The following is a 24644-nucleotide window of genomic DNA, read 5'->3' as shown; positions in this document are numbered from 1 at the left end:
ATGGTGAGTTTGTTCTAATCCTCCCCTTATGATCAAGGAAGGAGAGCAACAAGGAGTAATTCGTTAACAATGCATGACTGCAAATTAACAAATTCACATCACAAAAAAACTAAGAGCAACATTCACTGTTTTCAACTGTTTTGCAGTCAAGTTATAGCCCTAGAAAGATTAATTATAAATGCTATCAGAGTAGAGTAGATAGAAAGCACTTTCTAGGCAGCAAAGCAACATCAACAATGCTTGCAGGCAGAGTCTGCCTTAGTGCTAAAGGTTGACTCTACCAACAGCCAAGCAGAGAGGCGAGATCAGTGGAATGGTCAAAGAGGGGAGGACTCCAACACTCCTCCCACTATGGTTACACTATCTCTCTCTTTCTCCTTTACACCACTCACCGCCTCACATTCACCAGGCAAAGGAGATGAGGGGAGCAGGCAGCTTTAGACTGATGGGACTGCTCTTTTGACCATGCTCTTCTTGTGCAAGTTGTGCTGGGAGATTTTAGCGTAAACATAGATTGGGCGCAAAAAAAAGTGTTGAAAGAAGGCTAGCAGAAGAGAGATTAGACTAGAGAATAGAAGGCTAGCAGAAGAGAGATTAGACTAGAGAATAGAAGGCTAGCAGAAGAGAGATTAGACTAGAGAATAGAAGGCTAGCAGAAGAGAGATTAGACTAGAGAATAGAAGGCTAGCAGAAGAGAGATTAGACTAGAGAATAGAAGGCTAGCAGAAGAGAGATTAGACTAGAGAATAGAAGGCTAGCAGAAGAGAGATTAGACTAGAGAATAGGAGATTGGGAATACTAGACGAGGGAAGTCAATGCAGTACATTACCTCTGCACTGAAGAGGAGTGAACGAGACCATGACACTATCTGCATGCAAACGTACTCTTTCACACAGCACATTCATTCACACACACTTACACCTGCGCACATGTATAAAGCCCTGCAGCAAAGGCAAAATGGCAGCCGAATGAATCCTGTGCTTTTGGATTTGGTTCATAGTTTAACTGAGTGGCAGCCGATCACTGCGCGGCCCGCTTGGCTCGCTGGGTATGGCACTTCATACACAGGATTTTACCGTCCAATGGATAGCAGCCATCTGCATCTGCCTCTATGGAGAGGGGGCGCGAACAATCCTACAACAACGATGAAATAGAGAACTCTGTCAATCTTTTCAAGACACTACGAATTTGCACTGAATATATTTTGTGTTGAATAAATATCTGACCTCACAACGGTAACACTTGAGGTGGAAGTTCTTGTCGAGGGCCACGACTCTGACCGTCTCCTCGCTACCCGGAGCTGGAACAATGGGCTCGTTACAGCTCACACACAGAGGGGAGAAGCGCCTGGAATGGGGAGGAAAGTTGGACCTTTAGCAGGCCTTCAATCACACTCTCAAACACATACAGACACACACTACTGTCACAGGAATTACAAGGCACCTGTGGTAATCCTGGACACAGTAGGGGTTGTTGTTGTCGTCAGTGATGAAGGGCGCCCCCTCCAGGCTGCAGGAGCAGGTGCTGCAGCGGAAACAGTGGGCATGGAAACACTGGCCCACCGCCTTCAGCACGCGGTCTGTGATCCTCTCCCCGCACCGGGAACACACCGCCAGCGAACTCTGAGGAGGACGAGAAGAAAACATCAGATTGAATAGAGATAGAGCCAGGAAACACACTGTGAGATCATACTACATTAGTCTGTGTGTGTCTCCTTACCGTATAGCACTCCTCGCACTGAGGTGCGCCATCCCTGTCGTAGAACTGCATGCCCTGCAGGGGGCGATGGCAGGACATGCAACAGAAGCAGGTGGAGTGGAAGAGCTTATCCATGGCCCTCACTGCAGGCTGAGTACGGGACAGAGCCTCACCACACTTCCCACAGACCTCTGAGATGGAGGGGAGAGCAAGAGAGGACGGGAAAGAGTAAGATGCTGTATATTTATATTATGCACAAAGTCAGCCACAAATAATCACATCTCCCTACTCGGCTCATGAATGTGGATGACACTTTCAATCATGTGCACAGATCACAAATTATACAAATTGGTGATATCAATTGTGTGTAATAGTCTATTTTTGCAATGTCAGTTTCGTACAACACACAGTACTGTTTGAAAAGTCATACACGTGTTAGCCAAACGTGTTTGAGGATAAAAGAACATGTCCCACCACAGCAGTGAATTAACAAACAGTAAACAGAGAACCACAGGAGAGGTCAACAATATAGCCCACTGCTCTAAAATGTGGCTATCTGTTCCAATATCCATATATGGTCATAGATGGCAACCAGTCAGTCTGTGTTGTGCATGAACTAACCAGTGTTGGATATGTATGATTGAGCAATAGTAATATCACTACTTTGTCTCAGTCATGAGTAGTGTTTCCTATTCCCATTTCAGTAAGAATGCTACATTTACTGAGCGAGAAAAAACCCTCTAAATATAGGGAGGGAGGGAGCAACCCCTCAACACAAACATGTGTGCAGTGCACATGACAACTGTTGCCAAAAGACTTATTCTGAAGGAGTGGAAGTCCTCCTCTTCACCTTCTTTTTCGGGTGCGGTTGATGGACATGATCTCTGTTCTACAGATGGAGAGACTCAGGTCCCTGAGAACCAACTCGCTTAAAGGAACACTCTGCCCATTTTCAACCAGCTTTGTATCATTAGAACATCAGTAGTATATCAGAAAACTGTAAACTGTTTTGAAGTCTGTCATTAAATTTGACAGTTATTGAGTGTTAAAGTGTGGACCAGTGACATCACTGGTCCACACTAACTCAAATTAATAACTCATTAACTCAAATCAACTCTCAATAACTGTCAAACTAGATGAATGATGAATAGTTTGACAGTTATTGAGAGTTGATTTGAGTTAACGAGTTATTAATTTGAGTTAGTGTGGACCAGTGATGTCACTGGTCCACACTTTAACACTCAATAACTGTCAAATTAAATGACAGACTTCAAAACCGTTTACAGTTTTCTGATATACTACTGATGTTCTAATGATACAAAGCTGGTTGAAAATGGGCAGAGTGTCCCTTTAAAAGGTTTTCAAATATCTGGGACCCGTTTTTGGCCTACTGTACTTTGACGAGGTTAAGAATGATAAGTGACTGAGGTTGGGGATGATGGATGGCTCGCCCGGCTGGTGTCCCATGGACCCCTTAGGCGGGATCCCAGGTACACGATATTTCTTATAAACACATAAGCACCTTATGCGGTTGATAGCACGATGTTGTATTGTTGAATGTCAATGATGTATGTATGTTTATTTTCCTTTCTTTTCCTGTGTCTGATCCTGTTTGTCTTGTTCGTATATTGTTCCATAAAAAATTGCGGTAAAAAAACAAAAAAACACACACACTCGCACACAACATAAATAACAAAGAAATGACAGAAAAATGGTGTCTTCTCCAGATGGAACCAGTTTGATTTGTCCACACTCAAGACAACTGAGTTATCCACATTAAGAGGATGAGTAATCCAAATATAATGAGCAGTGTAACAAATTACTTCTCAAAGGGAGTGATACTTAAAGTACTAATACTTCAAGTACTAATACCAACACTTTTCAAATGTGCAATACATAATTAGTACACTGCTTTTTTCTTAGTTACAAACCAAACTCTAGAGACAGGGGGGTATATATGTGCATCTCCACTGAGTCAAGGCTCCCTACAGACATGGGCAGGCCAAACACAATCACTTCCTCTCATAACATGATCTCCCAACTGCGTACCAACTGGCTCAAAGTCCATTTCAAATGCTAACAGACTTATATAGTTATTTAATGAGCTGGACTATAGCCTTCATATATCAGGTTACTACGAGATGGTGATGAACAATACTGCTAGCCTCTAGGTCTAAACCATCTTCCCATCTCAGAGCAAAATATTGAGAGCAAAATGTTAGAATTAGGAAAGTAATTATTATTAATGTTTAATATTAGCCTATGAAAAAATAATGCATATTCAAAATTAATAATACACTTTCTGCACTTTTTAAATTATGATAACGGAGAAAGTGGATGCTAGCTTCTATTAAATGACCATGATGTGAGATAGTATATTTAACAATGTATTTTTCTGATGAGCAAATAGGAAAGCCAGAGTGTTGTGTGAATGTGTGTGTACCTGTAGGAGGTGAGGTGATGACAGGTGCGTGTGTGTCCATGTCTTTAATGAAGTCCTTGGTCATTCTCTCCAGCTCCTCCACTTCCCTCATGGACAGAGGCACACCACCGCCAGGGATAGCCACTGGGCCAGGGGGTGACGGCTGCTGTGTGTATATATACACACACACACACACACACACACACACACACACACACACACACACACACACATATGAAGCCTGTGTATGTATGCATTATTCACATGGTTTCATACTTGCAACCACAGCCTAATGCCTGGTTCAGACTACACGAATTCAGCCCGATATTAGACCGATTTGGTCGTGCGCGACAGATTTTCAGCGTTGGGCCCGAATATGACCGTCGGGGACGACGATCGGCCGTCTTCACCTCTTGTAGTGTGACATAATCAAAGACCAGCGTCGGGACCAGTCGGGACATCTAGGACGCCTCACGACGCCCTGACGAAAAGACTGGCATGTCAGTCTTTTGGACATGGTTTCGCCTAGTGTGACACCCCGGAAGACAGGTATCAGGTCCTGGGGAGACCGCTCCCCGCTCGATACAGATTTCACCCGCTCGCACTCACCGCTCCGCTCTGCTCAAAAGAATAAAAGAGACAAAAAGGCCAGGGTGTTTTAATTTGCGTTTAAACGCCTGGGCAAATAATGGGCATTGCTCACTACAAATAACATGAGCTCAGCAGAGTCGGCTGCATGTTCGTTTCTCTTCCTTCTCGTCTCGCAGCAGCTGGCAAGAAAATAGTGCGCGTGCACACGAAGTAGGTTGGAGGCTGGAGCGGACATCACAGTGCATCAGTGTCACTCATCCAAATAACGTTAATTCTGCAAGGGATATATATAGCACCTGGATTACATACATGTTTCACATAGGGTTGTGTTTGGATTTCAATGTTTTATTTTGCCCAATATTGAAATGTTTTACAATTGCATGTTGTGCTAACATAAACATTATTTCTATCTACCACTTTAGCCTATTTAGGCTGATTTGGTTGCTATTTCTTGTCAATGTAGTGGCCTCAATGCATGCTGGGAGATTTCGTTCACAGGTCCGCCTCCCCGACGACTTGTGAACTCACTGACGACAGCAGACGACGTGATGACGGTGGCATACGATGCTCTGTCGGTGTTAAGCGAGAATACACTTGTAGTGTGGCCAGTCTCCCGACCAAGACATGTCACGAATTTATGGCAGTATGATGGCCTCGTCTGACATGGTGACATCGTGAACGAAAAAAAATATCGTGTAGTCTGATCCTGGCATTACGGAGCCTTTTGTTATTCATGGAACAGATTAGTTTTGAAAATATGTAGCACAATAAGCGCATGTCCTGTTTCATCATACTGTACTATAAAGCGAGGAATCTCTGTCTGTGTCCTTCACATATCTCCGTCTGTCTGAGTGTCCTTTGCATATCTCGAGAACTGCTCGTCCGATCTCCTTCACACTTGGCAGGTGTATCGCTGCTGGTGACCAAAGGATGTGCAGGGTGGGATTTGGTGCAATTTGGACACGCTCAATATTAATGAACTTTCAATAAACAGTGAACAACGCTCTGTGCAGCGGGGGGTCGAACAGGCACTGCACTAGATTTTTTTTAAATGCATGGCTCTCATGTTGACTGACTGTCATCTAAATTATTTGTACTTCCTGCACCTTTCTATTATATGTGTCACACAAAGGGCGTCTCACAATAACAGAAGATTACTGGAACATACCGTCGATGCAGGCGAAGTAGTTTTCATTGGTTGGCTGAAGGAGGAGGGTGGAGAAGCCATGGCCTTGGGCTGAGGTGGAGGCATGGGCGCAGGAGGGGAGGGGTTCACATTCTCCTGACTGGCAATGGGAATACTCTTTATGTGATTGGAGGCAGGGGACGCTGCCCTGTTGTTTGGTGGAGCGGGAGGAGCTGCGGGGGGAGGGGGGAGGGGAGCGGGAGGAGCTGCGGGAGGAGGGGGGAGGGGAGCGGGAGGAGCTGCGGGAGGAGGGGGGAAGGAGCTGGCGGCAGGAGCAGGGGAGGCTTTAGGTGCGCCGCCAAATGGGGCAGGAGTGTGGTTGAGGTTCTGGTTGAGTTTCTGTGCCAGAGAGGCCGCTCCGGTCGACGGTCTCCCTCCAAAGCCAGCCTTGGGAGCCACAGCCGGGGTCTTTGCAAATGGCTGGGCAGCAGGGGGTTGTGCAGGAGCGGGTGCAGAGTTGTGATTGGCCTGTCGGTTTGTTCTGGCTTTGAGTTCTTCTGCCCAGGGCGCGGGAGGTGGCCGGTCTCCCATCTCTGGAGGGGGCAGGAATGAGAGGGTGGGTTTGGGAGCTGTGGGGGGAGGAGCTGCGGGCTTGGGTGCTGGTGCTGAAGAATACTGGGTTGGCAACTGTGGATACAACAAACAACTCATTTCTTTACAGCTTCCTTGACCTCAGTAACATGATCACAAGTCCATCTAACACTTATTTCTATGTGAATTTAATTTTCAGTGCATGCTGAAGTGTTGCAGGCAGACTTTTTTTGTATTGAAAGAGGTTGACCAGAGCAAACATTGGAAGCTGTCCACAGTTTGCGCTTATCTGAAGTAATTTGTCTTTCTGACATTTATTTTGAGGATTTATGGCAATGTTATTCTGCCTTGATCCAGTTCCTCCCAACTGGATAAAAGCACTCTCCATTTATGGCCTTTCACTGGCTTCATCACACTCTCATGCTCTCCACTCTGTGCTGTATCCATCTCTCTCTCTGTGCTGTATGTATATCTCTCTCTCTCTCTGTGTGCTGTATGTATATCTCTCTCTCTCTCTGTGTGCTGTATCTCTCTCTCTCTGTGTGCTGTATGTATATCTCTCTCTCTCTGTGTGCTGTATGTATATATCTCTCTCTCTCTGTGTGCTGTATGTATATATCTCTCTCTCTCTGCGTGCTGTATGTATATCTCTCTCTCTCTGTGTGCTGTATGTATATCTCTCTCTCTCTGTGTGCTGTATGTATATATCTCTCTCTCTCTGTGTGCTGTATGTATATATCTCTCTCTCTCTGTGTGCTGTATGTATATCTCTCTCTCTCTGTGTGCTGTATGTATATCTCTCTCTCTCTCTGTGCTGTATGTATATATCTCTCTCTCTCTCTCTCTGTGTGTGCTGTATGTATATATATATCTCTCTCTGTGCTGTATGTATATATATCTCTCTCTCTGTGTGCTGTATGTATATCTCTCTCTCTCTGTGTGTGTGTGCTGTATGTATATATATATATCTCTCTCTGTGCTGTATGTATATATATCTCTCTCTCTGTGTGCTGTATGTATATATATCTCTCTCTCTGTGCTGTATGTATATATATCTCTCTCTCTGTGCTGTATGTATATATATCTCTCTCTCTGTGCTGTATGTATATATATCTCTCTCTCTGTGCTGTATGTATATATATCTCTCTCTCTGTGTGCTGTATGTATATATCTCTCTCTGTGTGCTGTATGTATATATATCTCTCTCTCCGTGTGCTGTATGTATATATCTCTCTCTCTCTCTGTGTGTGTGCTGTATGTATATCTCTCTCTCTGTGTGCTGTATGTATATCTCTCTCTCTCTGTGTGTGCTGTATGCATATCTCTCTCTCTGTGTGTGCTGTATGTATATATCTCTCTCTCTGTGTGCTGTATGCATCTCTCTCTCCACTCTGTGGTGTATGTATATCTCTCTCTCTCTGTGTGCTGTATGTATCTCTCTCTCTCTGTGTGCTGTATGTATATCTCTCTCTCTGTGTGCTGTATGCATCTCTCTCTCTCCACTCTGTGCTGTATGTATATCTCTCTCTCTCTGTGTGCTGTATGTATATATCTCTCTCTCTCTCTGTGTGTGTGTGTGTGTACTGTATGCATCTCTCTCTCTCTCTGTGTGTGTGCTGTATGCATCTCTCTCTCTCTGTGTGCTGTATGTATATCTCTCTCTGTGTGCTGTATGTATATATCTCTCTCTCTCTGTGTGCTGTATGCATCTCTCTCTCTCTCTCTGTGTGCTGTATGCATCTCTCTCTCTCTCTCTGTGTGCTGTATGTATATCTCTCTCTCTCTCTCTCTCCACTCTGTGCTGTATGTATATATCTCTCTCCACTCTGTGCTGTATTTATATCTCTCTCTCTCTGTGTGCTGTATGTATATCTCTCTCTCCACTCTGTGCTGTATGTATATATCTCTCTCCACTCTGTGCTGTATGTATATATCTCTCTCTGTGCTGTATGTATATTTCTCTCTCCACTCGGTGCTGTATGCATATATATATATCTCTCTCTCCACTCTCTGCTGTATGCATCTCTCTCTCTCTCTCTCTCTCTCTCCACTCTGTGCTGTATGCTATCTCTCTCTGTGTGCTGTATGTATATCTCTTTCTCTCTCTGTGTGCTGTATGTATATCTCTCTCTCTGTGTGTGCTGTATGTATATCTCTTTCTCTCTCTGTGTGCTGTATGTATATCTCTCTCTCTCTCTGTGTGCTGTATGTATATCTCTCTCTCTGTGTGCTGTATGTATATCTCTCTCTCCACTCTGTGCTGTATGCATCTCTCTCTCTCTCTGTGCTGTATGTATATATATATCTCTCTCTGTGCTGTATGTATATATATATCTCTCTCTGTGCTGTATGTATATATATCTCTCTCTCTGTGTGTGCTGTATGTATATCTCTCTATCTCTCTGTGTGCTGTATGCATCTCTCTCTCTCTCTCTCTGTGCTGTATGCATCTCTCTCTCTCTCTCTCTGTGCTGTATGTATATATATATCTCTCTCTCCACTCTGTGCTGTATGTATATCTCTCTCTCTCTCTGTGTGCTGTATGTATATCTCTCTCTCTCTCTGTGTGCTGTATGTATATATATATCTCTCTCTCCACTCTGTGCTGTATGTATATATCTCTCTCTCTCTGTGTGCTGTATGTATATCTCTCTCTCTCTCTGTGTGCTGTATGTATATCTCTCTCTCCACTCTGTGCTGTATGCATCTCTCTCTCTCTCTCTCTGTGTGCTGTATGTATATCTCTCTCTCCACTCAGTCCTGTATGCATCTCTCTCTCTCTCTCCACTCTGTGCTGTATGCATCTCTCTCTCTCCACTCTGTGCTGTATGTATATATCTCTCTCTGTGTGCTGTATGCATCTCTCTCTCTCCTCTCTGTGCTGTATGTATATATCTCTCTCTCTGTGTGCTGTATGTATATCTCTCTCTCTCTCTCTGTGTGCTGTATGTATATATCTCTCTCTCTGTGTGCTGTATGTATATCTCTCTCTCTCTCTCTGTGTGCTGTATGTATATATCTCTCTCTCTCTGTGTGCTGTATGCATCTCTCTCTCTCCACTCTGTGCTGTATGTATATCTCTCTCTCTGTGTGCTGTATGTATATATCTCTCTCTCTGTGTGCTGTATGTATATATCTCTCTCTCTCTGTGTGCTGTATGCATCTCTCTCTCTCCACTCTGTGCTGTATGTATATCTCTCTCTCTGTGTGCTGTATGCATCTCTCTCTCTCCACTCTGTGCTGTATGTATATATCTCTCTCTTCACTCTGTGCTGTATGTATATATCTCTCTCTCTCTGTGTGCTGTATGCATCTCTCTCTCTCCACTCTGTGCTGTATGTACAGTATATCTCTCTCTCTCTCTGTGTGCTGTATGTACCGGTATATATCTCTCTCTTCACTCTGTGCTGTATGTATATCTCTCTCTCTCCACTCTGTGCTGTATGTATATCTATCTCTCTCTCTGTGCTGTATGTATATATCTCTCTCTCTCTCTGTGCTGTATGTATATATCTCTCTCTCTCTCTGTGCTGTATGTATATATCTCTCTCTCTCTCTGTGCTGTATGTATATCTCTCTCCACTCTGTGCTGTATGTATATCTCTCTCTCTGTGTGCTGTATGTATATCTCTCTCTCTCTCTGTGTGCTGTATGTATATCTCTCTCTCTCTCTGTGTGCTGTATGTATATCTCTCTCTCTCTCTCTCTCTCTCTGTGTGCTGTATGTATATCTCTCTCTCTCTCTGTGTGCTGTATGTATATCTCTCTCTCTCCACTCTGTGCTGTATGTATATATCTCTCTCTCTCTGTGTGCTGTATGTATATCTCTCTTTCTGTGTGCTGTATGTATATATCTCTCTCTTCACTCTGTGCTGTATGTATATATCTCTCTCTCTCTGTGTGCTGTATGTATATCTCTCTTTCTGTGTGCTGTATGTATATCTCTCTCTCTGTGTGCTGTATGTATATCTCTCTTTCTGTGTGCTGTATGTATATCTCTCTTTCTGTGTGCTGTATGTATATCTCTCTTTCTGTGTGCTGTATGTATATCTCTCTTTCTGTGTGCTGTATGTATATCTCTCTCTCTGTGTGCTGTATGTATATCTCTCTCTCTCTCTGTGTGCTGTATGTATATCTCTCTCTCTCTCTGTGTGCTGTATGTATATCTCTCTCTCTCTCTGTGTGCTGTATGTATATCTCTCTCTCTCTGTGTGCTGTATGTATATCTCTCTCTCTCTCTGTGTGCTGTATGTATGTATCTCTCTCTCTCTGTGTGCTGTATGCATCTCTCTCTTCACTCTGTGCTGTATGCATCTCTCTCTTCACTCTGTGCTGTATGTACAGTATATCTCTCTCTCTCTGTGTGTGCTGTATGTATATATCTCTCTCTCTGTGTGCTGTATGTATCTCTCTCTCTCTCTCTCTCTGTCTCAGTGCTGTATGCATCTCTCTCTCTGTCTCAGTGCTGTATGCATCTCTCTCTCTCTCTCTCTGTGTGCTGTATGTATCTCTCTCTCTCTCTCAGTGCTGTATGTATATCTCTCTCTCTGTGTGCTGTATGTATATCTCTCTCTCTCTGTGTGCTGTATGTATCTCTCTCTCTCTGTCTCTGTCTCAGTGCTGTATGCATCTCTCTCTCTCTCTCTGTCTCAGTGCTGTATGTATCTCTCTCTCTCTCTCTCTCTATCTGTGCTGTATGCATCTCGCTCTCTGTGTGCTGTATGTATATCTCTCTCTCTGTGTGCTGTATGTATATCTCTCTCTCTCAGTGTGCTGTATGTATCTCTCTCTCTCTGTGTCTTAGTGCTGTATGCATCTCTCTCTCTTTAAGAATTGATCCTCTGGCTCCCTCGCCCTTTGTTTTTTCATTCCGTCTGCTGTGTGTGTAGCTCACTCATTGAGCCATCAACCTGAACAGAGACAAACCAAACCAACCTGGCACCTGTCCAAACTATTTCCACTGACCTGCCTCGCTTGATTTATTTTCTTTCCTCTATGGCTGACTCCCTCCCTGTGTCTACAGGGTGCAGGACGCTTACACTGAGCCTACTATGAGTACTATGAGCCTGTTGTTACTTCCCTCTCATCGCTTTCATAGTTCCCTAAAGCGCTTGTAAATGTCTTTCTCACCTTATCCCCTAAATCGTGCGGTATATCTTTGTTACAGAACCCCCCCTCTTTCCTCCATTTCCATTGTTTGTACCTTGGGGTTGAAAGGTCCCCGGGTCTCCATCTCAGACAACAGGTCAGTTAGAGAGTCGAGCTGTTTGTCAAAGCTGGTCTGCTTCTCCACCAGCCTCTGGCAGAGGGAGACAGAGAGGAGCAAAGTGTCACAAATGTCAAGATGAAACAAAAGACACATGAATGAGTTGGGAAGTGCAAGGTGGATGAAGATGATACATTGATTATGATTAAATACAAGTTGTTTGATTCACATTCTGGAATGTTTGGAACCCTAATCCATTCCAAACGGTGAACAAACTCCAAAATGATTCTGGTTCCTGCTCAGTTAGATCAGAGCCAGCATGCATTATGTTGGGTGTGTACATACCTCACGGATAAAATATTTGCATATCATTTCTTCAATGGGTTAAAAGAACATTATCATTGGTTAACCATTTCAACAAGTTTTTGTTTTTGGTGGGAAAGCAGCTGTTAGCTATTTAAATACGCTCACATTTCCAAGCCATTTGCTGTCCTCAAATTTCTTGCAACATCTTTTTTATCTAGTCTTAAATATATTGCATAGATTAATGTATTTTTAGTCTGACAAGCCAACTGGAATCATCACACATCTTGAATGTTAAGCTTATTGGTTGACTGCCAAGTAGTCTACAGACTTCATCTTGGGTTTTCCTTCTCTACTATAAATACTTTATAGCACACCTAAAAATGTTTTTATGACACAGATGGGCAGTGTTCATTTAACTAGCCTTTTTGTAGGCATTTACTGTAAGTGGCCTTCCTTAGACTAATCCAATCTGCTTTGTGAGAAAAACTCAAGGCCACTCAAAACAACATGTCCTGCAAACACTGCATGGATCTACTACAGATGCATGACAATGTTACAATGTTACAATGGCCTATACTGCATCATGCCCCAAATGAAGGAATCATCAAGCTATGCAAGTGAATGGAGGACACATGCAGACAGGCAAACCAACTTGAGCTTCGTTGGCAGAAAGATTGTCTTGACTCACCGGCGCGTTCCCAACAGCACTGGGAATACTGGTGCCAGAGGTGGGGAGGGGTGGAGGGGGTGGGGGTGGAGGAGGAGGGGGGGATGGAGAAGTGGGCAGACAGGCACTCTCCTCGGGGGGAGCTGGGAGGGGCAGGTCATCGGCCACTGGAGGTGGAGCAGGGAAGGCAGGAGGAGGGGCATCAGAGGCAGGGGTTGTGGTTTGACATTCAGGGGGAGGGGCTGGCAAATCATCATCCAATGGAGGAGGAGGAGGGGGTGGGAAGTCTGACAAAAATTAGGAGGGTTGATCGGTTAAAAGCTGTGACAGAATGGTTTCTTTATATTCACTGATCCATTCATCGATCCAGTCTGTGTCAATCATTCATGAGATAGAAGACGCAAATGCTGCATGTTCTAATAACACAACACCATGACTCTACAACAAAAAGCAAACAAGGAAACAGGAAAGTAACGATTAAAACTGTAGGGGAGATTATTCTGATTTGATCATCCTAAAACTTAGGATGTGTACGACAGTGGGGGAGATTATTCTGATTTGATCATTCTAAAACGTGTGTGTAAATCGCAAAAGTAACCCAAATACCTTCACAGAGCGAAGGAGGGGGTGGAGGCATCTCTCCAACCCGACCAATCACAGCTGTGCTGGCCGGTGTCGGGGATGGCTCTGAAGGAGGAGTCATACTTTTGGGGCGTGGCGGCGCCACAGATGCAAACTTCTTTGGCTGGTTGTAGAAGGAGGGAGTCGTGACTTTGAAGTTAAGGGACGACGTCACCATGTAGGGCTTGCTGCTGCTGGAGTCCTCCATTTTGTCTATTTATCTGAGGATGAACAGCAAAACATAACGGACAACAATTATCTTCTGGACACAGCACAGGCTAATGTGGAGTCAATCTATTGCTAGCACATCACATTGAAATGGTATCGAGTTCAAACAATAACGAGCCCTTTGGACAGGCTTCTTCCCACACCTCACATGATGAAACAGAACATTATTCAGCTGACGCATGTCAAAGTGCGAGCGTTACACGGCACTGTGTATGCAATGCATGTCATGATCATGTGCCTCACTGGTGCATTAGTACAGTGACGCCGACGCATCAACAAAACATCTTTAGTCCCGCAGGCTTGGTGGTGAAACTCATTAAAATGGAGGCTTACTCTGGCTCACGGTGTGTTTTAAAATGTGGTTTGGCCTTGGACTATATCTGGCTTTACAGCAAAAGCAGTATAACACACCGAAAAACATCTAGGCATACTGCAAAGTGCAAGTGAATCCCATCAAAGACACAAACATTAGCTAAGGGTGGACTGAGGAAAAATATGCGAGAATCTCCTCAGGCTATGTATAAAGAGCAGACATACCATAGTGGCACTCACAGATGCCAGAGATAATTTACAGTAATAAACACATGGCTGTTTATAATAACATAAAACAAAAATGATCGCAAGGTTTGCCGTGAGGGACCAGTTTGAACCGGCAACCGTGACAACTATCATAACATTTTCACGTGAGGCGCTGCAAGAAGAGGGTCATGTTAAAGGCTAGCTCAAATATTTACCGCACACATGTTGGTGGTTAAAATGTTGAGAGGATACCTCAGCATCTCTATCTCAGATTCCTCACAAGGTCTGAAGACATTTCTCAGAAGACCACTAGTAGTGGTCTTCTAGCGCTGAACATGATCTCAACTCAAATGCACGGTTGTTCTCTTTGTATACCCCACCCCCACTCGCATGGGCACACGCACGCACGCACGCACGCACGCACGCACGGACGCACGCACGGCCACGGACGCACGCACGCACGCACGCACGGACGCACGCACGCACGGCCACGGACGCACGCACGCACGCACGGACGTACGCACGCACGCACGCACGGACGCACGGACGCATGCACGGACGCACGCACGCACGCCACGCACACACGCACGCACGCACGTACGCACGGACGTACGCACGCACGCACCCACAGACTGTCGTGTCTTCTTCATTTCAAGTATGCACTCTGTTGCGGACACACTAAATAGGTGGGTCTGCAACCAGCCAGTCTTCACTGGACAACACTACAGGTTGGGAAAGATTAGCTTTAAGGTTGTGTCCACTTGTTGGCATAAAACCTTAAATTAAATTATCCTAACTTAATATTTCTTTCACAGCCGAATCTGCATTGTTTGTTGGAAAAACATCATGTGAGGCTAGGCTAATAAATGTTGCCAGGGTTTCCTCTCCATAATAGACTCCGAGGGAGTGTTAAAAAAAAAGAAAAGAAAAGAAAAAAGGCGCCTACACCTACGTATATGTCATGCAAATATGGTAGTGAGATACTGAGATTTTTCTTTTTCTTTGCATACATCTTCCAAATGGGTTCCAATGTTCTTTTCCTTGCATTATGGCTTTGAAGTGGGTTACTTCCAGTTAACTTTATACTTTTATATTTGCTTTTAAAAGTTGTTACATAGCGGTAGTTATTCTTAAACTCCCTTCTCCCTGTGCGAAACCCATCTAATTGGCAATGTTACCAACTAAGCCTCTCCCAAACCCACATGAAACAGCTTGTTTACAACTAGGGATGTCAACGGTTAACCGTTAATCGATTAACCGTCGCTAACGTCGTTGTTCGGTTATTGCTGTCGGTCTATCAGTTAATATTAAAAAAAAAAAAAAAAAAAAAAAAAAAAAAATTTTTTTTTTTTTTTTTTTTGGGTCTATTTACTCAATGAGCTCATGCCCAAACAAGGCGTGTCTATTTAGATGCTGAAATGTTAATGCTTTTTGTGTTAGAAATTCTAACACAAAAAGAATTTGTGTTGAAATGTTGATGCTTTTTGTTAATGCTTGTTAATGCTTTTTGTGTTAGAAATTCTAACACAAAAAGCATTAACATTTCAGCATCTAAATAGACACGCCTTGTTTGGGCATGAGTTCATTGAGTAAATAGACAAAAAAAAAAAAAAAACATTTTTTTTTTTTTTTTTTTTAATATTAAAAAATTATGAATTAACCGATAGGTTAATCGATTATTAGCGTCGGTTAATCGAAAGTGAAATTAACCGAAAATTGACATCCCTATTTACAACGGCTTCATGATTTGGAACACCAATTGTTTTCATCATTAGGCAAATTGAGCCCATATTTGGGGAAGCATACAAGTAGAGCTCAACTTTCATGTTTCTGTTCTTGAAGGTCACGTGATGTTTCCTCATTCCCCTCTGCTGCTACACTGAGCCATGGCTTCAAGTTCTGACAACAAGCTGACAAGTTCTGACACCTCATGAAAGTATTTCTGACATCCTGGTGGTGATATAACCTCAGCATATCTGATGAGAAAGCACCATTTTATCTTCTGCTTTGTGCTTGGGCCAGCTGGTTTGTTTCCTTAAAAGCAAGTTCTAATGATGTTAACCGTTGCGACACATCACATGCATATGGCAGCAAGGCGTAGCTTATCTGGCAGAGGTGTGAGCTCTTGCATGGTGTTACTAGACATTCTATGACGCCCCATAAGGCAGTGGTTCCCAATCCCAACCTTAGGGTCGCTTGGAATTCAAATAGGGTTGCCTGATTTTATTTATTTTCTTTCTTACACGACACCACACACAATTTAAAACTACCCAAGATGATTAGGGTCACTTGCGATCCCCCCCCCCCGCCGAGTTTAAAGTGATAATCTGTAAGATTTCCGTTTTGATCTCTGGCGATGAGTAGTAATTGCAGGTGAGATCCAAACAGTGTTGCATGCAGTGTTATGTGACATTTTGGGTCTGTCTGTAACTCAAGTGAGCTCCTATCACCTAGCTACCTAACTAGATACCTAACCTAACCTAGCTACCTAACTACATACTTGATTAATTAGGTAACTCATTTTAATATAGGTGGATGAAAAATAATTCGTTTCAGACGTCCTCATGCTTGAAGGTAGCATTGCACGCGACAGGTCGCACTGGTGCTGTTTCCATTGAATATACAAGATTTTTTCTGACCAAGATTGATCAAGTTGAATCCCAAAGCATTTGGCAATAAAATTGTATAAAACGGCATGGCTGGGGGCTGTTTTCTCTAACGTTATACTACTCTTATAATCCAGAAAGGTCGAGGCTTCACAGGCTACCGTGAACACTTTTAATTTGAAGGCGAAAAAGGGAAATGGTACATATGAACTGATAGAATTGACAGACCAGTGTCAATTCAATCTACGAATACACCATTTCCCCTTTCCGCCTTCAAATTAAAAGCCTAAAACCCAGCTAACGAAAATGTTACAAACGCTACAAATGGGAAGTAATGACAGCTTATCATTTAATAAAGCACAGTCAAAACGAACTCCACTTACACTTGAAGGTTTGCAATACTGCTATCATCCTGGCTGTGTAGTCATGCTACCGGACGGAGCGAGTTCTCTAACATTAGTTATATTAGCAACCTAACTAGCGGCTGCTGTCCAGAACACCGTCAGGTAAGATGCTGCACTGACTGCACTAAATTTAAGTAAAGGCTGACGTTATTGACTATCCTAGAATAAAAACGAAAAGAAAGTGAAATATGTTTGTTATTTAGCCAACATGGCCTGGGGCTTCCACCATCCTGCTCTGCTAGCTGTCGCCTGGGGCTTTCACCATCCTGCTCTGCTAGCTGTGGCCTGGGGCTGGGGCCCACTCCATCCACCCTGCTCTGTAGCCTGAGGCCCACTCCATCCACCCTGCTCTATATAACTCTATATGACTATAACTATAACTCCAATGACTCTTGGGCCCACATACATGGACATGCACGCACAGTCCTACCCTCTCCCCCCACCCCATCCCCCCACCTCCACACATCCCTCAGCCTTCACCCCCCTTCCTTTCCATTTGTTGTTTGTCTGTGTTTTATGTCTGTCTCTGTTATGTTTTATGTTCAGAGGTTGGCCCTGCTTCGGTTGAGTGAACGCTGGCGCGTTTAGCTGCCGCTGCTCTCTGGTTGCTATGGCCAACCCCCCCCCCCCCTTCCTTTCCTTTTGTTGTTTGTCTGTGTTTTATGTCTGTCTCTGTTATGTTTTATATTTGACCCATGTATTCTGTAAAGCGACTTTGAGTACTTGAAAAGCGCTATATAAAATAAATGTATTATTATTATTATTATTAACATTGTTTCACTTTTTTCTGATGCGGTCGGCTTTGTGGGCGTCGCCATTAGGGGCTCGCTTCGTTCTTCTTCGTCGGTTTTAGGGGTCGCAAGGTATCATGGGATACCCTAACCCACCAAAGTGTGCATGGTATGATTCCTCGAAAATGATCCATAACCAGGTACCTAGAAAGGTTGCAAATTCAGTGAACTTATGTATCAAACTGGTTTCAGACAGCCTAATTACAACTTCTTACCTAGAAATGCCACCTATATTGCTCGTTCACTTGAGAATCAGACAGGCCCTATAGTCACATAATGCAAAGGCTTCCATCAATGGGCCATAGCCTCAATCAACATTGTGTCAATCTGGGAACCCAGAGTCTATTTCGGCACGTAAATAGACTCTGGGACAGCCATTCCTGTACAACGCGGATCTTCCGCCCGGGGCTACCACTTCCGCGCAGCGGTGCCTTTTAAAAACATACATTGCATCACTTTTATTTTGAATGCTAAACGTCAAAATTCTTATATATTCACTAGCGTTCGGGATCAGAACTGTTATATTCGCCAGTACAACAACAGAGCGGCACTGTGGCGGAAGATTCGCACTGTACAGGAAGCCTAATTTTTTTTTACGGCTATCCCAGAGTCTATTTATTTACGTGCCGAAATAGACTCTGGGTTCCCAGATTGCCATTGTGTTAACTCAATCAGATAGATAGTGACTTTTATTTTATTTTTATTTAGATGAAAATCTTTGAGATAATGGGCCCTATCTTGGTACAGGCGATATCCCCTATTTGCTCTTGCGCACCTATTAACGCGTGCCTTAGGCAGGGAAGATAGCAGTCCACCTTGCGCACGTGTCCAGGTGTTATGCCGAGTTTTGCACCCCCGCCCGGCCGCAGCTAAACGCATCCCCACCTCACAGGAGCATATTGTAATGATTTATACAGAAATGTAACTGTTTAACACATTCACTGCCAACAGTTTTTTTTTTACTGTAGGTAGCTTCTGCCAAGGTTTTTTTTTGAGGATTCTGGCTCATCTTTCAAGAGCTGAGGATTCTTTTCTGTTAGGATTTTGTGAACACAAAATATCTCAAAAGAACTAATAGAATGTGTGCTTTCTCTGTCTAAAAGAGTTAGTTTGTAGAGTTAGTAGTTATGTAGGAATTAGCAGTTGAATACAGCATGGTTTCAGCGTCTGAAAATGAAAGGTGAGAAAAATGCCTTTTTGTGAAATTCGATAGAACAGTCACTTTAACCATTTATTTTTGGCATCAGTAAGACGTCAGACACAATAGTTTTGAACAGTAATTTCCTCCATAACAGCAGGAAACCCCCCTCTCCTTCAAACTCCTCCCTCCGTGTGTGTTCTCCTCCTCCCTCCGTGGCTGCAGCGGGCGTGTCACAAGCGAGTTTCTGTTGTCTGTGCTGCCTGGCTGCCCCTCGTCGGGCGAGTCTGGATGGGCTCGCTCGTTTCTTGGGGTTTCGGTTGAGAGCTTTGATGAAGCTTTTGCGATTCTGGGCTTCATGCTGCGTGTTTCAAAGTGTGTTCCACCCAGTCTATTTTTGGAACCCCCCACCGTTGTGCTCCAGCGCGATAGCGTTTTCGCCTACAGTATGAGAATGGCTTCCTCACGCTTTTCCCTGCAGTTTTGGCTCGGCTTTCAATAGTCTGGAGAGCACTGTCGCCACTTAGTGGGTCGGTGGAATGGGTTGTACACGTTCGGTGGCTCCCATATTTTTATAGGAGATGTAAAAGGGTTAGATCAACGTCCCACCGTCCAAAAAAATTTTTTTTGACGAGTTAACTCGCCAACGGCAGTCAACCGTTGGATTTTTTTTGACGAGTCAACTCGTTGGCGGCAGTGAACGTGTTAAAAGTGATCCTCAACCTCCGCTGCTACCAGAATTGGCAATAATCTGGCTTTCATGCTGACAGTCAACAACATCAAACAGACAAAACCAGCTGGCTACCGTCCGTGTGTTCGTTGTGTCCTAAACTGTACTGCACGCGACTGCAGGGGAAAACAAAACGAAGCACAAAAAAAACGCTCCGTGCGCTGTGTTTTGTGCGCAATGGAGGCGCTCTCAACATGATTTCCATAGCGTTCTTACTGAAAAAAAGCGTGTTGGGTGTGAACGCCGCCTAAGCGCAGTTACAAAAAGGCGTGGCTGTGTTTTACTATCTGACACATATAATATTCTGAAAATAGCTGAGATTATGTGAGGTGGTACAGCTCCAATGGAGATATGAATGTACAGTATCTGGTTGTCTACATGCTGTAGGCACATTAGCAGATTTGGCTTGATTGAATTCTGGTACAAAGGGAAAAACAAAGCAACAAACTAACGGACAGAACAAAATAAACTGGTCTCTTAGCTGGCTTCTATTTAACCAGTATGAAGGCCTACTTCACCTCTGACTTGAGTGGACTGTTCATGTAAAAAGAGTTATAAGATAATCATTTAATGAGGTTTGTTGTACTGAATATCAGAAGAGTACTCTAAATAGAACACCCGCCCTTGGCCTTGGCAAGAGCTGGTATAGACCTTGATACTGTATTTTCCTTACAGCTCCCTTACAAACCTTTAATTATACAAAATATTGTACAAGCTCCCTTGCTTCCAAGATATGACATGAATCGGTCTTCTCAATTATTCAACAGTGATGATGACTTGTGGTCAGATTCCATCTGTTCCTTGATATGGTCGTGGGGATTTAATACAGTGAGATCAGCTACAGGCACAAGCACAACCCCCCTGCAAATCCATCCTGAAACCTGATCCCCGAGATGAGAGCCCCTCGACTGAGCTACAGCTCAATGACATCACCTTTTTTTGCTTTTTTCTCTCTTTCCCCGTGTCCTTCCTGCTTTCCCTTCTTCATTTTTCATGATCTTATTGCTGCCTCCTTTGCCTGTGTGACGTTCTGGCTAACTTCACAGTCTGAGGTATACACTGATGCTCTATGGCGGACACGTTGAGGAGAGTACAGCAACAGACCACGACCATGTTTATTTCTTCAATTCTTGCACTTTTTTTCCAACCTCTCTTCCATCTTCCTCCCATCACGTTAATTGAATGACATCACCTGAACCTGCATTTAATCAATCCTACTTTACAGCTATAATGGAGAGTGGCATCATGTAGCTTATAGATAGTGCCCCTGCATAAATCATATACTGTAAATACGTCATCGCTTTTTAACTTTGTTATGAATTCCACATGGTTGGGCAGCTGTTATACCGTATATAACCACAGTTCTCCACCCTGGGCCTTGATTACCACGGCCCTGCTGCTGGTTTTCATTCTAGCCATCTAATCAGACCGATTTACACGCGAGATGACAATAAACACAATGAACTACCTGGTAAGATATAAAACCAGCAGGGCTGTGGCTGACCAAGATTGAAGTCCCAAGGCAATGACTTGTCTCCAAGTAAAATACAGCGATTGCTGTGGTACACTCTCATTATCTTTGTGTGTTGTGTCTGTGTGTTGACAGTTTCACACGAACACCCACTCTGCTGATAAAAACAGCACAGACTATTGGCGGAAAGAACTCTTAAGATGCAGCTTACCACAATTTCAAATGGAAAACTTCTTAACCAAACAAGCTCATTGGCTTGTGATTATAGAGAAACTTTTGGTTCAACTTTTTTAAGGTCATACAGTACATGGAAGTAATGTCACGTGGTGCTCCATGCAACCAAGTTCTTCTTTATCCTATTCCCTTCAAAACAGAAGAAGAATCACAGAGGTTCAACAACTCTCCAAATAGCGGTTCTTCAAATTACCATTTCCCCACAAATAACCATTGAAGAACCATCTTTTTGATTACTTTATACTGAAAAAGGTCCCTATTTAAAAAGCTCAACTATTGGCCAAAATTAGCGGCCTACTACATTCACTGTAACAGTCGCCGCAAACATCCTCTAGCCGGCTACCTTTCCTAACTGGCTGGCTACTCAGAAATGTGGGGGAACTCCCTGAGCTAACTAGCCTGGCTCTGGGTGAGCTAACTAAAGTTTTGACTAAATCAGCCCAGTTATGTCTACTGTGCAATAAATAAATAACTGAAAGAACTAATTGTCAAAAATGGCAGGTGGCCTAACTGTTAGCCTAAAGAAAACCAGAATTTCTCATAGTACTTCCAGTAATTCCTGCCTTGCGTGTCCAGTCATTCTATCGGTGTCTAGTGTATTGTTGATCAAACTATTGTTAGGATGTATAATACACCCTCTTTCTGGGAAAGCATTTGTCTAGACTGGGGGTTACTCATGCAGGGAGAAACAGCTTAATTGAGTCCAATCTTACAGGTCACTGGCTATTCACTAAGCACCCGGCCTTACTGTCTGTCTCCAACTGCAGTTAGTTACACTGAATGATTGCATGGACAATGATTTCTAATTGGTAATAACTTCCCAGCCACACAGTCTTGCCTGTTTACACTGACTTAGCATGATGTTGGCCAAAGAGAAGTGACGAGAAAGTTAGCGACAACAGCAAAGGGCTGGATACCACACATGCAGTGATTTGAGAGAGACGTACACTAAAATAGCTTAATATGTGCTTGACTTATATACCGTAGGCTACAATTAGGGAGGACTGCCTGTCACCCCAGTCATGAAGGTAGTAGCCTATCCCCATCATTCACATTTTAATTTGCCTGCCCCAACTTATTGAGCTGTGTCTGTCTGTCTGTGTCTGTGTCTAAAAAAAGAAAAGAAAAGAAAAGAAAAGACAGACACCACCCTAAACCCCAAACTAACCCCTTCCAGAGCCTTCTCACTATAAGTTATTCTTGAACATGGCTTATTATGGCCTGGGGTTGAGAGGCTCCCTCATATTTAGCTAGTGAAAGAACAGATGGGAAATGCACTGCACACCAGCGTGGATAATGCTGATAATCACAGGATTTCCACATTCTCAAAGCATTAGAAAGTCTGTTCTAAAATGGCATGTCTGTCTGTCTAGGCCGAAAGTCCTCAGTAATCTCCCAACATAAATCATTACTGCACAAAACTGTGACATATCTGCTACTACCATGATTCTAATTAGTCATGCATGGAACACAACTCTAATAGGCTATTCCAGATTGGACAGTTTCAATTTTGCAATATAAGCGCCATACTATTGGCCTCTTCACCGCCCCCCCCCCCCCCCCCCAAAAGGGGGAAAAAGTACCTTGCGGTCTTTATGGCAAAACAATAGAGACCTACGGTATTTACATGACGTTGACATTGAGTGAAACACACCTTGGTGCCCCACCCACCTTGGCACACCACTGATGATGGTTAGCCAGCTGTAAATCGGTGCTTTGACAGCTGACAGCAATGGTAAGTGGTCACAAACACAGTACACTATCGGATCTACGTTTATGAGATTGATGAAGACGACATTTGTAAAGCTGTTTAGCGAGCCAGCAAGGCTAACGATTCGTTAACGACAAGCTAGCTGGTTCAAAGCAAATAACCCATTCAACGTGCTAACATACCTATGTAGCGTTAGACATCTTAGTCCCATTTCCAATTCTGTTTGAGTCAGCTCATTAGTTAAATCATAACATACTGGATAAGTAACCACCTCAGAAGCTATGCTACTGATATGTCACATATCGTGTTACTCACCTGCAAGTCTGATCAGCCAGCGTGTGTGATTAGCTTTCTGGCTAACCCACTCTAGTCTAGTGTCAACACATCAACCAAACCACAACGTTACATTAGCTAACGCTAGTCAGACCCCGCCAAGCTTCAGTCGGGTCCTGGGAGTACTTTGGAATTGAGAGCCTTGGTGTTGTCCTCATACGGCAGCCGGCAGGACAGACGGCCTCTCTTAACCTACTGTCACCTACAAGTTTGATGGTCCAGATGTTCCCCCAAAGTAGTTTTCTGCTTTCTGCCTAGCTAAAGTCAACTAGCTAGCCTTCCGGTCGGAGCTTCTTCCGCATATTCCTCTGCTAACGCTTATCTTCGGTATCCATCACGTGTATCTTACGTTAAATGCATATTCACTAAGGTTTCAGGCAACAATGGCAAGGAAGCGAAACACCGTCCATGGAGTAGGTAAGCAGAGTCTGTAGTATTTGTTTATGTACAACTTTGTAAAGCAGCCAAATTACCTGACTTCAGGGTGTCAGATGACAAAAGACTGCAAACACTGATGCAAATCACAGCATGCATTGCATACATATCTGCGCTATACCTGCAGGCTGCACAAGTCCAAATAGTTGACCTTATTAGGAAGCCTATTCAGTCTAGCCCAAAGCCAAACTCTTCCCAGTAGCTCCTATTCTAATCCACATCAGATAATATCATAATGTACTTACCCTGTTTATAAGATCCAAGCTGGACAGGATACCCTCGTTTACCTCCCCCTTTTTCGTGTTGTCCAAGTTCCTCTAAACCCAAACTGATAGAGTTCTCTGTAATTGGTAACTTCTCACTTCTCTTTCTTTCTTCCTCTCTCCAGCTGTTAGACCCTCCCCCTGTGCTTTTCTGTCTGGAAAAGGAATGACACCATCGTTCCAAACAAGTTCTCTCTCGTTTGACTTTCAGGACTTGTGTGCATTACTATGTAAACAACACCTCTCTCTCTCTCTCTCTCTCTCTCTCTCTCTCTCTCTCTCTCTCTCTCTCTCTCTCTCTCTCTCTCTCTCTCTCTCTCTCTCTCTCTCTCTCTCTCTCTCTCTCTCTCTCTCTCTCTCTCTCTCTCTCTCTCTCTCTCTCTCTCTCTCTCTCTCTCTCTCTCTTTTCATAAACTGCCCAGTCAGACCCCTCCTCCTCCTCTTTCTGGATTCTTGCAGCATTCTTCATTCTATGACATCAACCCTGTTGCCTCTCCTTGTAAGGTCAGACTGAGGGAATGAGGGAGAGAGGGGGGAGAGATAATGGAGCTAG

General features: G+C 43.7%; 1 protein-coding gene across 3 annotated transcripts; it reads right to left on the bottom strand.

Moving 5' to 3' along the window:
* Positions 1-994: 994 nt before the first annotated feature.
* On the bottom strand, positions 995-24306 carry zyx (zyxin). 3 transcript variants are annotated; one of them, XM_083635571.1, is made up of 10 exons: positions 24074-24306; positions 13214-13449; positions 12629-12894; positions 11632-11727; positions 5880-6524; positions 4142-4286; positions 1720-1889; positions 1444-1622; positions 1227-1347; positions 995-1134 (listed from the first exon to the last, which is right to left on the bottom strand). In XM_083635571.1, the coding sequence occupies exons 2-10, from the start codon at positions 13434-13436 to the stop codon at positions 1021-1023; spliced, it is 1959 nt and encodes a 652-aa protein (XP_083491697.1). In that variant the 5' UTR covers positions 13437-13449; positions 24074-24306; the 3' UTR covers positions 995-1020. The 3 variants fall into 3 exon arrangements, with proteins under 3 accessions (XP_083491697.1, XP_083491699.1, XP_083491698.1); XM_083635573.1 differs by having other exon boundaries at positions 4142-4283; XM_083635572.1 differs by lacking the exon at positions 24074-24306 and adding an exon at positions 23376-23543.
* Between the last annotated feature and the right edge of the window lie 338 nt (positions 24307-24644).

The sequence above is a fragment of the Poromitra crassiceps genome (assembly GCF_964638095.1).
Source record: "Poromitra crassiceps genome assembly, chromosome: 1".
NCBI classification, from domain to species: Eukaryota; Metazoa; Chordata; class Actinopteri; order Beryciformes; family Melamphaidae; genus Poromitra; species Poromitra crassiceps.
This window is presented reverse-complemented; position numbering and strand designations above follow the sequence as displayed.